This window comes from Phoenix dactylifera, chromosome 17, assembly GCF_009389715.1.
Source record: "Phoenix dactylifera cultivar Barhee BC4 chromosome 17, palm_55x_up_171113_PBpolish2nd_filt_p, whole genome shotgun sequence".
In the NCBI taxonomy this organism is placed as follows: domain Eukaryota; kingdom Viridiplantae; phylum Streptophyta; class Magnoliopsida; order Arecales; family Arecaceae; genus Phoenix; species Phoenix dactylifera.
This window is the reverse complement of record NC_052408.1, coordinates 11,808,378-11,823,218: the sequence shown is the minus strand read 5'-3', so window position 1 is coordinate 11,823,218 and position 14,841 is coordinate 11,808,378. Positions and strand designations below refer to the sequence as shown.

The following is a 14,841-nucleotide window of genomic DNA, read 5'->3' as shown; positions in this document are numbered from 1 at the left end:
CTAGGAATAACAATCTCAAATAGAGCCTAATGGAAGAGGGTTAGGGCTGAAATCGAATTGGGTACAGATCGGATATCGGTATATCCATATCTATATTTGTTTTGTAATATAAATACGGATACAAATATTAATCGAATGCAAAGATTCATATCTATATTTATTTTAAATGGGTACAAATACAAATCGGATACTAGAAGTATGGATATGAATACAGATATAAGTTGAATGGTTAAACTTTTTGGCCACAACATCATAGATATTATTGAGTAGGTGATAAATTAAATAAAAAAATATGTTAATGTGATTATCTATTTTTTAAAAAAATAAAAAAATTTATATAAAATTAAATAGAGTTATAAATAGAATCAGATATTTAAGTATGCATCGAATAGTTGTCTATTCATATTCATATTTTTTTTTTTGATAAATATAAATATGGATGTGGATATTTATTGGATATTTTTAAATTGTTATCCAGATACATTTAAATACAAAAATAAATTTAAATAGATATCACCGGTCCACTATTATTTATTTTTTATTTTTTGGAGGGGTCGGTGAAAATGCTTTCCGGTCGGGTACAGAGTGCTTACTCGCTTAGCAACCACCATGGTCCGTCCGGCCCCACAGCGGCATATAGTTGTAAATAAATTATACGGACTCCATCACGAGTCACGGCGGCTAATCATGCGATAAACGTACGGCTCTAATGAGTGTCCGATTGGCTCCCCACCGTTTCCTTTCCTCGGTAAATATATTATATATATAGGTCTGTAATGCGAAGGGACACCCAATCACGTGAAGACACCTATCCTCCACTCTTTTTGAGTATGCCATGATCTAACTTTATAATTGTGGAACTGTTGGTTCTCCCTTTTTTTTCTTTCTTTTTTTGTTATAAAAAGAAAAGCTCCGACGGGTGACGTGACGGCGTTCGTTTCTATCAATATGGGACAAAAATCCATGTCCCAGACTGCGGCCTGATCCGGAGGACTCGGGGCTCAGGAACGGGGGGGCGAGAAGGGGAAGCACCACATGATGGAGGGCGCGGTCCGGTGCTCCGCCAACTACGTTCCCCTCACCCCCATAAGCTTCTTGGAGCGCGCCGCCGCCGTCTACGGCGATTGCGCCTCCGTCGTCTACGGCCCCACCACCTACTCGTGGAGGGAGACCCGCGATCGCTGCCTCCGCCTCGCCTCCGCTCTCTCCCGCTTGGGGATCTCACGCGGCGACGTTGTAAGCCAGTTTCTTGATCGATGGGAGCTTCAACTTTGAGATTTCTGATGCTAGTGCTTGCGATTAGTTTCTGTTTACAATCTTTCAGCTTCTCTTCTCGAACTTTTTTATTAGCTGATATGATGAGCTTCGTTCTTTTGGGTAATTGGTGTGTACTTTTGTGTTCTTTATCCTTTTATTCAGTTAATCAGTTATTTTTTGGGGTTTCCACTCGGTCTATCATTAAATTCTGCACTTGTGAAATTTGTTTAGTGTTTGCTTTTTCGTAATTCATTTGCATTTGCGGATTTTCCTTGCTCAATCATTTCGCTTCTTAGGATTTATACTTCAATCCAATATAATTCGAGTTCATTCGGTTGTTTGCTTCTCTGTAATTTACGACTACTATATGTGCTCCTCTGTTTTTCGATTCTTAGGTGAAGATGTTGTAAAACTAGAGTTGATTTAATCAGCATTGATGGTATATGAGAAGTAGTTACTAGCAGCGTTCCGGATTTCTGGCCCTCATGTAGGAAAATTGGGTTGTTTGAGGAGGTGCATTGTCCTCATGTATTGCACTAGGGCTTTCCCACTGATCCACAGGCATTGTGATAGGCGTTGAGGAGCCAGCACTAGTCTCCTATTATTCATCTTTACTTCAGTTTCTTATTTTAATTGCCAAGTGTAGAAAACATAGAGATTCAAACTTTATAGTTTTGTTTTTATGCCACTCTGGTTTGGTAATTCTGACAGATTAGATCAGGGACTTGCAAGCAAAAGTTCTGATTGGCTGTAATTTGAAAGATGAAAACTAGGAAATAAGAGAAGAAGAAGGGGCAAGCAAAATTTAAACGGTCATATAATTGGTCAAATTTACAGGATGTTGTTGCACCTTCTATACATGCCAAGTGACTTGACTCTCATAGATTAAAAAAAGTCATGGTGATGATTGTAATCATAAAAATCTTAATAATTGTTCAAACTAATAGTAACCAAAGCTTTAGATTCACAACTAAACTATATCACTTTTCATCAACCTGAAGAGAATTTTGTGCAGATTCCTCTACTCTGTAAAGTAGAAAAGACTTATAAATATAAAATTTAATTTATGGATTACGAACAGGGTCTTTTCAGCAATATCTAACTAGAGATGCTCTCTTCTATCCTCCAATCCCAGCAGGGCAAATGGTATTTATGGGTTCTCTTGAATACTAATTTGAATATTGATGTCTTTTGATACCCCATATCAATGGAAAAAATATATATATCCCAGATCAATGAAAAATAATGGAGGCAGCCTGTACAGATCCTCACTACGAAACTGATGAAAAAAAGTCAACCTTTAGGATGTGAATATTGGAGCTTGAGAATGGTTAAGAAAGAGATGCATTTGCATTTTGTATCCCAATCCCTTAGTCATGTATCCTAACTTGTATATCTTCTACTAGATATTGGGAAAAACTGTTGAGGGACATGGGGAAGAATTTGCTTCTCTTCAAAAACTTTTCACTTCATGGTCTTTCATGACACTCTAAGAAAGAGAAATAAAGGTGGCATGGACGTGGTTGGATTTAATATATCGATGACTGTGTAATGGATTATATAGTCACTGATCCAACCTCTCCATCCATGTAACTTGGAGAACTCATATTCTGGTGTCTCATCATCGCAACACCAGTCAAATTAAATAAGGAGATGTTTGGATTTAATGTATTTTCGACTGTTTATGGATTATAACAAGGTAGATGACCAATGAACAATCTAAATTCTGATTCCTGTAATAGCCTGATCTATACAGATTCCTGCTTTTCAGCTTGAACCCCAGAAAACGCATGCAACCATCAAACATGATATAATTGAGTGTCATGTCTTTTTAACAAAAAAGTAACTGAGTATTATCATTAATAACATCCTAGGTTACATGAGCTGCAACCAAACAAAAGAAGAAAATCTGGTTAACCTGTTAGCTGCTTTACCTTGTCCATCTTTATGTTTAATCCTCTTATATAACTTGCTTCTTTTGCTAACACAGTTATAGTGTATTGATAGTTACATTGATTTACATGGTATAAAGGAAGATTGTGATCATTTTCTATGCAATAAAAGACTTTCAAGTCATAGAAAAGGAACCTATGAAGTTGGATCCATTTGCTTTTCTTCTAGTCATTTCCTTGAATACAGGTTTTTTTCTATTTTTTGTGTTGTTGTGCACTTGAATACATTTTTTAAGAAAACTAATAGTTATGCTTAGTATGCAGAGATATTTATCAGTCTGTGTACCTAATGAATAGTATAAGCTATCAGCCGTAATATTTGCCGTACCACCCCAAACGGTCCAGTTCAGGCATACCATACCATTCCATGTCAAAACTGGTATGAAAACATCAATCGGTTTGGTGTAGACCAAATACCAACCTTTACCATCCAATACCACTCCAATTCGGGATGTGTACCATACTGTACCTACTTGTACTGACCTGTACCATTTGGTTTCATGTGGTACTATGATGAAAAGTGAGAAAAAAGAGGCTTGGTACGACATGCATACCATATCATACTGAACCAGTAGTGTACTGGTATGGTACTCAATACTGAGATTTCGGACCTTGATCAGCTGCATAACAATTGTTTTGTTTTCAATCTGTGCACTTTCCAACTGATCATGTGATTATGAACATTGCATCTCAATCAAATCAAACAGAACAGAAGCGTTGTGTTAGACTAGAAATTGCACCCTTAGATCAATATGATTTTTTCTTCCTTAACTCTTTTCTTTCCTCTTTTCTGCAGTTTATTCTCATATTATTAATGTGGATACAACCCAATCAATATTTTGTATATCTAATTGGAATGGTTCAACATTTCTAAGGGGAGTGGGTTGCTTTCTCCTATATTTCTTTGAAGAAGTACTAGCCTTGAGAAATATATGATTTTTCTTCTGAATTTACATTCTGCATCAACATATGATTTTTCTTGCAGATTTTTTTTGGTTACATTTGCATGTGGTTCGTCATTGCTGTAACCAACTGCTGTTTTTTGAATCAGGTAGCTGTACTTGCTCCAAACATTCCAGCAATGTATGAACTACATTTCGGTGTGCCAATGACTGGTGCAATCCTCTGTACACTCAACACACGTCATGACTCAGCCATGCTATCAGTCCTTCTGAAGCACTCTGAGGCTAAAATTGTCTTCGTGGACTATCAGTTACTTGAAGTCGCCCAAGGAGCACTCAAACTTCTCTCCCAAGCCAGAGTGAAACCTCCCCTTCTGGTTATAATCACAGAATCCGGTGGATCATCTCCTGCAGTTCCAAATTTCGCTGCTTCGGTGGATGAGGAATATGAAATTCTTCTGAAGACTTCACCTCCTCGGTTTGAGATCAAATGGCCTGTTGATGAACGTGACCCTATCTCACTAAACTATACATCTGGCACCACATCCAGACCCAAAGGTGTTATCTACAGTCACCGGGGAGCCTACCTAAATGCCATTGCGACAGTCCTCTTCAATGACATGACCACAATGCCGGTGTATCTGTGGACTGTGCCCATGTTCCATTGTAATGGGTGGTGCCTAACTTGGGGTATAGCAGCTCAAGGTGGGACAAACATCTGCATTAGAAATGTCTCTGCAAAGGTTATTTTTGAAAACATTGCCCTGCACAAGATCACCCACATGGGTGGTGCACCCACAGTTCTTAACATGATTGTGAATGCTCCAATGACCGAGCAGAAACCATTGCCTGGAAGAGTGACTGTGATGACTGGTGCTGCACCACCACCTCCCCAGGTTCTATATAAGATGGAAGAACTTGGTTTCCATGTCATCCACTCCTATGGCCTCACAGAAACTTATGGTCCAGGGACAGTTTGCACATGGAAGCCTGAGTGGGACTCCCTCCCTGCCGAGGAGCGTGCAAGACTCAAATCCCGCCAGGGACTTCAACATCTTGGAATCGAGGAGTTAGATGTTAAAGATCCAGTTACTTTGAAAAGTGTTCCAGCTGATGGGAAAACCATGGGGGAGGTAATGTTCAGAGGCAACACAGTCATGAATGGATACTACAAAGATTTGAATGCAACCAATGAAGCTTTGTCTGGAGGATGGTTTCGATCCGGAGACCTTGCAGTGAGGCATGCTGATGGATATGTAAAGCTCAAGGACCGATCGAAAGATATTATAATTTCAGGTGGGGAAAATATAAGCACTATAGAGGTAGAGTCTGTGCTGTTTAGTCATCCAGCCGTGCTCGAGGCTGCAGTAGTTGGACAACCAGATGATTATTGGGGTGAGACACCCTGTGCTTTTGTGAAGTTGAGGGAGGGTACTCATGCTGGTGCTGAAGAGATTATTAGATTTTGTCGTGCCCGGCTGCCACACTATATGGCACCTCGCACTGTTGTTTTTGAGGATCTTCCAAAGACTTCGACCGGGAAGACGCAAAAGTTTGTCCTTAGGGAGAAGGCAAAGGCCATGGGAAGCCTCTTCAATAAGGGTACTAGCAAGCTTTGAGGTAATCTCAGCAAGTTGGCTATGATGGCTACTGATCAAATAAGTGGCATGTAAGTTCATAAGGTTCTCACTATACCAGCAGCAAATCATCCGGAACTGGGAAAGTGCATCTTTACAGGTACTAGCAAGAAATGTGAACTCTCTTATGGTACATAATATTTTAGTAATAAATTGATATCTATTCTCGGTGCGCATATTCTTTATTTAGAATCTCTTCCCGACCAGGCCAGGCTTCGCATCAATGACGGAATCGGTCATCGGCAACTTTTCTGAGTCTTTCCGTCTGAATATCCCTCTGAGATGTTTGCCCGGGTAATTGGTATATACATAGCAACTTGCTTTTGCAGGCAACACCTAATATTAATTGAATTGCATTCATCAAATGCAATCCCTTGGATCTATTACACATGGTGCAGACTTAAGTTTTAAAAATGAAGCACCGAACCACCACCAAGCGCTTGCTTAAATGGTATTATCTCTCATCCTTTGAGCAAGGGGTTGGAGGTTCAATTCTAAATGGTTTAAGAAAAGTCATAGCTCACTCTTTTTAGGTTGCATTTGTTGGCCACCATGGTTGCTACTATAATAGCACCGAGTATAAAATTTGAGAAAACCTATGTGTACCCTAGCTTGAAAAATGATATTGCATCTAATCTTTTGTGTGAATTTGTATTCTTGAACATGAAGTACTTGATTTCTAGGGCCTCTCAAATTTAATTACCCTCGACTGCGAACTTACAACCACCTATATGGTTACCTACATTCGCGTGTCTAGAATTAATTCGATGATTCTCTAGTGGTCCAAGTTAGCATTTAATCTTTAATATCAGAAATACGTGGCCTAGATTTGCACTAGCATGTATTCCAGATGGGTTAAACTTAGACTAAGGTTTAGTGCTATGTGCAGGGCTTCATAACACCTTAAACTCAATTGAGGCCACCCAAAGTGCTTCTTGTGTGAAACAGAAACCTGAGTGCAAGCCAAGCTTGATAGCATATGTTCAAGATTAACCTAGTTTCGTCAGCTGAACCTAGCTTGAACAAGCTTGTTACTGAGCCAAGCCAAATTTCAAACATGCAAGCCCTGATCGTTTACAAGTCAAGTTTTACATAATATTCGAGATGAGATCGTTAGCTTTAAATAATGTGCTTTCTCATTAGCTGAATCGACATCAAGATATCAATCCCTTCCATTACTCCTCGGTTCGCTAATGTGGACATAGCAGCTTTGTAGAGGGAGAAGTTGCTGTCGTGCCATGGCAATAAGAGGCTGAGGCAATGACAATGGCCTCATGATGCACTACTTGGTGTTCGGTTTGGGACAACTCTTTATCAGGAAAAGAATGTTTGGCAAATTATTCGAATTCTAGATGCAAATATATGAGGTAGAAAATAGGTTGAATATGAGTCTTTGTTCCAACAACACTCTTGCTTACCCTAGTAATAATCGACTATTATTTTTCTGAAAAGTGCTGCGCAAGCACCACCAATTTATCAAGATTATAAAGTGGTTACAAGGAGAAGAGTGGATGATCTTAAGGGAAGAAGGAAGCAAAAGGAGAGAGATGGAGAGAAAAAAAATAGAAAGAGAAGAAGAAGGGAAATAAGAGGAACAAGGCCACCCAAGAGAGACTGACCCTGCCCTTTGATTCTTTCGACTCCCCCTACAGCTGGGTTTGCTAGTTCATGCCTGAATAGCTTGCCAACTATCCAACCAAGCTGGGAAGAGACATGAACAAGATGGCTTCTACACTGCAAGTGAAGTCGGAAATCTCTGAAACTTATGCACCGAGATCGGCATGGCATGCATACCTCTAGCGCTGAAACAAGACAAAACTACTACTCTTGCGCAATAAACTCAACAACATGCTAAACCCAAACCATCTGCTTTAAGGCAAGTCTCCTTATGTGATAAGGATTAGTGTACACACATCGCACTAATCACTGATAGAACTACTATAGATATACCATACTTCCATATGTATATAAACCCAAGACTTGAGGTCTCTTAATAAGGCAACCCTCATCATTTGCAGTTGTAGGGATGATAGGTGCAGTTGGATCCATGATTGCTTCCTTTGTACCTAGACATAATAATACAAAAGGCCTTCAAGATCAAATTTATTTAACAACACATAATCAATAAAAAAAAGGAATAAAAGTTCAAGGATTATATTCAATGTAAATATTAAATATCAATAAACTAATATATATTATGTCCATCACCCTTAAAACACCAAATAGAGAGAAACGTAAGTGTAAATCATCCATGAAAAATTTGTACAAGTCAAAGTTTTTATTGCTATTAAAAAGAAATTCTCTACAACCTTAAGTTCATGAGAACATAGGTTCTCCTCGGAAGAAGATATGGACGTAGGTCGCTTTGTGGGATCAAAGAGGTATCCATTCTTAATGATATGGCTCTTCAATTCTCATGATTTATGCCTATAGCTTTGTCTCTAACCAAGGATGTGCCCAAGCTTATAATCTATTGGATCAATGGAGCTTCTAAGGAGAGAAGCAAGTAGAACAGAAGGGGGAAACGAATTTATCATCATGGGATTCAAAAATCCTGATTGTGGCCCTGAACAAGAGCTTCAATGAGAAGCGGTTAAGAGTAAGAGAGATGGACACATGGAAATGGTGAGGCCTGAGGGGGAGAGAAGCACAGTTCTGATAAGGGTTTTATGGCTTGGGTAAAAAAGTTATAGAGAGAGGAAGATGTTGATTAAGTTTAACGAGAGAAACAACCTCTTTGTTTTCTTCTTTGAATGGATGACTGTATTTTTTTCAAAAAATATGAATTAAATCAAAGTTTAATGGAGTAATTATTGCATTTATAAATAAATTTAATATAAATTAGTGTATTAATGAGATAAAAGATTTAAATTATAAGGAGATATTAAAGGAATGTACAGTTGACTTGATCGTGAACATGAATTAAGAAAAAATATGATGGTCATTTTAAATTATATAATAAAAAATTAATGATACAGATAACACATTATTCATGCTAATCAAAAGGCAAATGAGTTAGTAAGAGAAATCAATTATAAAATAAGAGTAATGATAGAAACATAACTCATAATTCATTCTAATTAATATAAATTTGAGAGTTTATAAATGAAGAAATTTGTGTTTAAGATATTTTCAGTGATCAAATTAGAGGGGATAGTTTAGACATCTCTTAAACCTGAAATATTTGCTATATTAGTCTTTATAAATGGCATGGTATTTAATAGTTACTATATTTGGTCGAATGAAAAATCTTGCATGATATGAATTCATAGCACAAAAATTGATCATAAGTCTTTATCATTCTTTATGGTTCCTTCCCCATATTTATACAAAGACTTTGAACCCTCCAAACTATTTTGGTGAAAATGAGCATCACGCATTTATCATTTAGGAGCACTAGATTATATATATTAGTCTTCATAAACGGCATCGTATTTCATTGTTACTAAATTTGGTCCAATGAAAAATCTTGCATGATATTTTGTTACACTCTAAATAAATTTTTACACATATAGCATGAATTCATGGCACAAAAATTCATTGTAAGTCTTTGTCGTTCTGTATGGTTTCTTTCTCATATTTATAGAAAGACTTTGAATCCTCCAAACTATTTTGGTGAAAATGAGTATCTCACATTTATCATTTAGGAGCACTATATATTAGTCTTCATAAATGGCATGGTATTTAATAGTTAGTAAATTTGGTCTAAACAAAAAATTTTGCATGGTATTTTGAATCCTCCAAACTATTTTGATGAAAATGAGCATGACGCATGTATAAATAGAGTTTGAAAAGCCTATTATTTTTATTTTCCTCCCCTGTTATCACTCCCCATCTTCTCAGAGAGGAGAAGAGGAATGGAGAAGAAGAGGGTGGGCATCATTGGGGCGGGCATCAGTGGGCTGGTGGCATGCAAGCATGCACTGGAGAAGGGCTTCAACCCCATGGTGTTCGAGGCTGACACCGATATTGGTGGCGTGTGGCTGCACACCCTGGAGTCCACGAGGCTTCAGTCACCTCGGCCAACATACGAGTTCTCCGACTTCCCGTGGCCGGAGAACGTCACGGAGGTGTACCCGCACAACACCAAGGTGAAGGAGTATCTTCGCTCGTATGCTCTCCACTTTGACCTTCTAAGGCACATCAGATTTAATGCAAAGGTGGTAGGGATTGAGTACGTGGGGGTGTCCGAGGAGGAGATCATGGCCTGGGACTTATGGGCCGGGAACGGCGAGGCTTTCGGTGGCAGCGGCAGCGGAAAGTGGCACATCGCAGTGGAGCATGGAGAGGCAGATGGGAGCACGGAGGTAAGACCAACCACATCTACACATGGATTTACTGGGTTATTTGATAGTCCAAAGTAGCATCATGCATGATATCACCCAAGGGCTCGGGTGCTCATTTTGCTTGCACCCCCCAAGAGCTGGGTGGCCCTCAAAGACCACCGCATCATTCAATAATGGAGATGGATGACCATCAAATAGAGCATAGCATTGCTTGCCACCCACGATCATCACTTTTGATAACCGTCCATTAATTCCATGATCGATGAGATGGCTGTTATCGAAGGCTGTGCAATACTCTATCTTGGAAAATGCGCATTGTAAAGAATATTAACTAGAGATGCAAATGAGCCAAGTAGCTTGCAAGTTGCTCGAGCTCGACTCGGATCCAAACTCATTTGTTACCGAACCGAGTAGCCTGAACAATTTTTCGAGTTGAGCTCCAGTAGCAAAATATTCGGCTTAAAAGCTTACGAGCCCATTCGAGTATATTTTTTTTCTCAATAATACTATATATTATTAACAATATATTATTAATTTAATATATTGAAATATTATATTATATTATATTTTAATTATATTGATCAAGGCTCGAATTCGAGCTCGAGTATGGCTCAATGGATACTCGAGTCAGGTTGAGTCGATCTCAAGTATTATTTTTTTTGATCAAATTGAGTTTAAGCTTGAATATTAAGGCTCGATCAATCAAGCCACTGCGATAGAGCACGATGGCTTGCTAACAGTGATAGAGAAAAAGAGGAGAGAGAGAGAAAAAAAAGAGACGGGGGTTTGGTCTCAGGGGGTCAATAGAGAAGGAGGAAGAGAGAGGAAGATAAGGGCCAGATCCCTTAAAAGGGACCAACAATCACACCAAAAAGATAGAAAAAGGAAGAGAAGAGGGCCGGATTTACGAGGAGTGGTCTACAATCATGCATGCCATGCAAAGGAGGGGGGAGAGGGGAGATGGCATAGGGTGGAGAACAACTCCTCTTAATCCTAAAAGAAAGGGAAAAAAAAGGAGCAAGGTTGCATCATGATATATGATACATCTTGCCCTAGGAATGAATTAAATGTGTGCTTTCGTTGATGGGGGATTTATTTTACTTAGGTAGCAATTGAATCAATAGCACCTCTCTCTCATTGGCTTTATATATATCATTACGGTTTTTTCACTCAATGCCAGGTATATCATGTGGACTTTGTGATCCTCTGCGTTGGACGATTTAGCGGCATCCCAAATATCCCCACAGTTCCAATAAATAAGGGGCCGGAAGTATTTAAAGGCCAGGTGATCCACTCCATGGACTATTCTATGATGGGTGGCACTAGAGCCACCGAATTAATCAAAGGTAAAAAGGTCACAATAGTGGGATTCCACAAATCAGCATTGGACATCGCTATGGAGTGTGCAAATGTAAATGGTAAGGATCTTGAATTTTAAGTTTTAAGAGAGCATTTGTTATGGCATGATGATCTCAAGATCAAGAATAATATGGTTGGAGATGATGAGATCACCACCGCATTTGATTGCACCATGGTGATTCTGTATGGGAGTGATCCCAAATCACCCTCGATCCTCAAACTACCACCTAACTCAATGATGGAAAACCTATTCTTGAGAATGGATATCTAAGATCACCCTACGACAATGATATTGGGTTGAAATTTAGGGTACCTCTTAGTCCAGTGGAAAAATTGAAAATATCAATATGTCATTAATATATTATATCAATATTGTATACATTAATATTATATTGATATTACATATATAGTATTTATGATATATATTATATTATAATATATCGTTAATCATAAGATTATCATATCATTGTTCAATTTTTTTAAATTATAATACAAATATATTATTATATTACTTTTATTTGCCTTATTTTTCTAATCAAACTAAATATTAGTATTAAAGTAATAATCTATTATAAGTATAAGTAAAAATAAATTAATATATTAATAAATTTATTAATAGATCATTATAATTTATTTTACATGATTAATAAATATATTTTTATGGAATATATCATGGATAATTTTGGTATTATATGATCAATGATCTTGGATTTCTATGAAATACCAAACAGGTTACTCGTAAATACATGGGATCTCTAATAACTTGAATATAGCGCACCAAATATGATGATCTTAGATCATCAGGGATCAAATTATCTCAGAATAAGAATCACAACTGGTCTAGGATCATTTTAGTGATCCCTTTTGGGTCACCAAAGGGCTCCTAAAATTTTAGTGTTCACACCCCCCTCCTCTTTCCGGAGGAGGTTGGAGGAGTGGCGCATCTCTAAGTACTTGGACCTGAAGTTTTATCACTGTAATTTAGCTCGATCGGATGGTCACTCCTCCTTTTCTCTTCAACGAACTTACCAATAATATTTCTAACAAACTGAAAGCAAGATAACATGATTTTTTGGTTTGATACTAAGATTACTTTTACTCGTAGGGGCGAAGAACCCATGCAATATGGTATGCAGGACTAAGCACTGGCATCTAGACGACTACTATGCTTGGGGAGTTCCTCTTGCTTTCTTCTATCTTACTCGCTTCTCGGAGCTTCTTCTTCACAAACCTGGAGAAGGAATCCTACTTGGCGTTTTGGCTACTCTTTTGTCACCACTAGTAAGAATATTTCATTTACTGACATGTCCTGTTTAGTTCTTCCTAATCTCCAGTTCTGTGTCTCCAGTCTCCAACTAATTAGCCTCTTTTTATGTAACTTCAGACATGGCTTATATCTAAGTTTGCTGAGAGCTACTATAAATGGGCGATTCCTATGAAAAAATTTGACATGGTACCAGACATGAGCTTCTTTCATGACATACTTTCTTGTATGACTGCACTGCTGCCAAAAAAGTTTTATGATAAAGTGGAAGAAGGGAGCATTGTTCTAAAGAAATCCAAAACCTTCAGTTTCTGTAAGGATGGGGTGATCATTGATGGTGCAACCGAACCTATAGAGGCTGATGTTGTAATCTTTGCGACTGGATACAAGGGTGACCAAAAGCTTAGGGACATCTTTGTATCGCCTTCCTTTCAAACGATTGCAGCGGGTTCATCGACTACGACGGTCCCTCTCTACAGGTTCATATATATATTTCTTTCAAAATATCAGATACTTAGATATATTAATTATGCTTTTTGATGAAGCTTTTTCTTTTTGAAATTGTGTTGCATAAAACTAATACAGCTGCTAGCTCAGCGAGTGAGAGGTCTCATATTCAAATTAAGCTTCATGGTGAATGACCTCCATGTTCTCTTTTCTTTTGTGGAAAAAAAAAGAAAGAAGAAGAAAAAAACATAGTTTCTGCATAAGCATCCCCATTTTTATTTTTCATGGACATGGCCTAGACGTTTGGAGTGCATCTAATTTTGATTATTTTTCTAGCAAAAGTTTTTTTTTTTTTTCATTTTTGTTGAAGTAAAAACTGATGAAGGTTATTAATTTGATAGGGAATGCATTCATCCTCGGATTCCGCAATTGGCTATTCTCGGGTACTCGGAGAGCTTGGCAAATCTATATACATCGGAGTTGTGTTCCAAATGGCTGATACATTTCCTTGATGGTGGTTTCCGACTGCCGAGCATAGGATCGATGGAAGAGAATGTGAAGGAATGGGAGAAGTTCATGAAGAGATACTCTCGGGATAAATTCCGGAGGTCGTGCATCGGATTTCTGCACATTTGGTACAATGATCAGCTGTGCCGAGACATGGGATGCAATCCAAAGAGGAAGAAGGGGTTCCTGGCAAATTGGTTCCTTCCTTATGGTCCTTCAGACTATGCTAATCTTCAATTCGAAGCCAAATGAGAGTGTTTTCTATTGTAAGATTAGCAGTACTTTGCTTACTCTCTCTATCCCATTCCGTGTGAAGTATTAACTGTTTGATTATGTAAACTTATTTCACTATGAGGAGATAGTATACAAAATCTATGGTGGATCCAAATTGTTTGCACTCATAAGATCCAAGGAATTATTAAGAAATCCCATGGGTTGGCCCGGGGTCATTATGGTGACTGGCCTGAGTCCAGAAGGCCTTATTTTCCTGGATCCTACAAGAATTTTCCTTTTTAATATCAGTGTGTTTCACTTTTGTTTTCTTTCTTTCTGTCTATCTTTTTTTTAAGGAATATATTCTTGTTATTAAACAAGCCAAAAACTATCCATGATTGCGAATTAGTTTATCCAAAGGAACCCAGCGCATCCATCCATGCTGATTTACGGACAACCGGCAGCAGCCAGAGGGACAATGGTAGCCTGCATACGAGCCAGGATTTATTTGTTGGATATCTCTAGATGGCTGCAAGAAAAAACAAGACGTGTGAATGGAATGAAGAAGAGCTCACTGAATCCTTTCATTCAGTGTAACTTGTTTCTTTTCTTGGAAAAAAGAAAATATATATATGGTGATGATACATCATCATTGCTTCTTGCACAATCCAATCTTTTACGCGCGCGCGCGCACACACGTATGTATGTACATATGTATGCATGCACGCATGCATGTTTATATGGATGGCAGATTTTGGAATACTTTGAGATTTGTGTGGTAGATAATCAAAAGATAATTTGTGTGAAAGAAGATGAATCTTTTTGCATGAAAGGTACAGTCCCTATAACCTCAACCATCTAACCATTCCATCCATCATGTCATTTGAATCTATCCTATTCATTCTTATCTGTAGATGACTCAAAAGAGAACTTATGACCTTGAAGATAGGGAAGGAATCACTTTAAAACCGACTCTTTCAACTAGACCACCCACTTTGCCTTATCCACCTACCGGTT

At 38.1% G+C, this 14,841-nt stretch overlaps 2 protein-coding genes across 5 annotated transcripts; both read left to right on the top strand.

The window, feature by feature from the left end:
* Positions 1–921: 921 nt before the first annotated feature.
* Positions 922–6,136, top strand: LOC103701089 (probable acyl-activating enzyme 1, peroxisomal). 4 transcript variants are annotated; one of them, XR_603130.3, is made up of 3 exons: positions 922–1,236; positions 4,261–5,848; positions 5,956–6,136. XR_603130.3 is itself a non-coding variant. In XM_008783049.3 (2 exons), the coding sequence occupies exons 1-2, from the start codon at positions 1,036–1,038 to the stop codon at positions 5,728–5,730; spliced, it is 1,671 nt and encodes a 556-aa protein (XP_008781271.1). In that variant the 5' UTR covers positions 922–1,035; the 3' UTR covers positions 5,731–5,924. The 4 variants fall into 4 exon arrangements, 1 of the variants encoding a protein (XP_008781271.1); XR_003384526.1 differs by having other exon boundaries at positions 5,939–6,136; XR_003384527.2 differs by having other exon boundaries at positions 5,961–6,131.
* Positions 6,137–6,272: 136 nt separating this feature from the next.
* On the top strand, positions 6,273–14,153 carry LOC103701162 (probable flavin-containing monooxygenase 1). The gene is made up of 5 exons (XM_008783136.4): positions 6,273–10,055; positions 11,215–11,452; positions 12,499–12,674; positions 12,778–13,136; positions 13,506–14,153. Exons 1-5 carry the CDS (start codon positions 9,606–9,608, stop codon positions 13,861–13,863), a joined length of 1,581 nt encoding a protein of 526 aa, XP_008781358.2. The 5' UTR covers positions 6,273–9,605; the 3' UTR covers positions 13,864–14,153.
* The last annotated feature ends 688 nt before the right edge of the window (positions 14,154–14,841 follow it).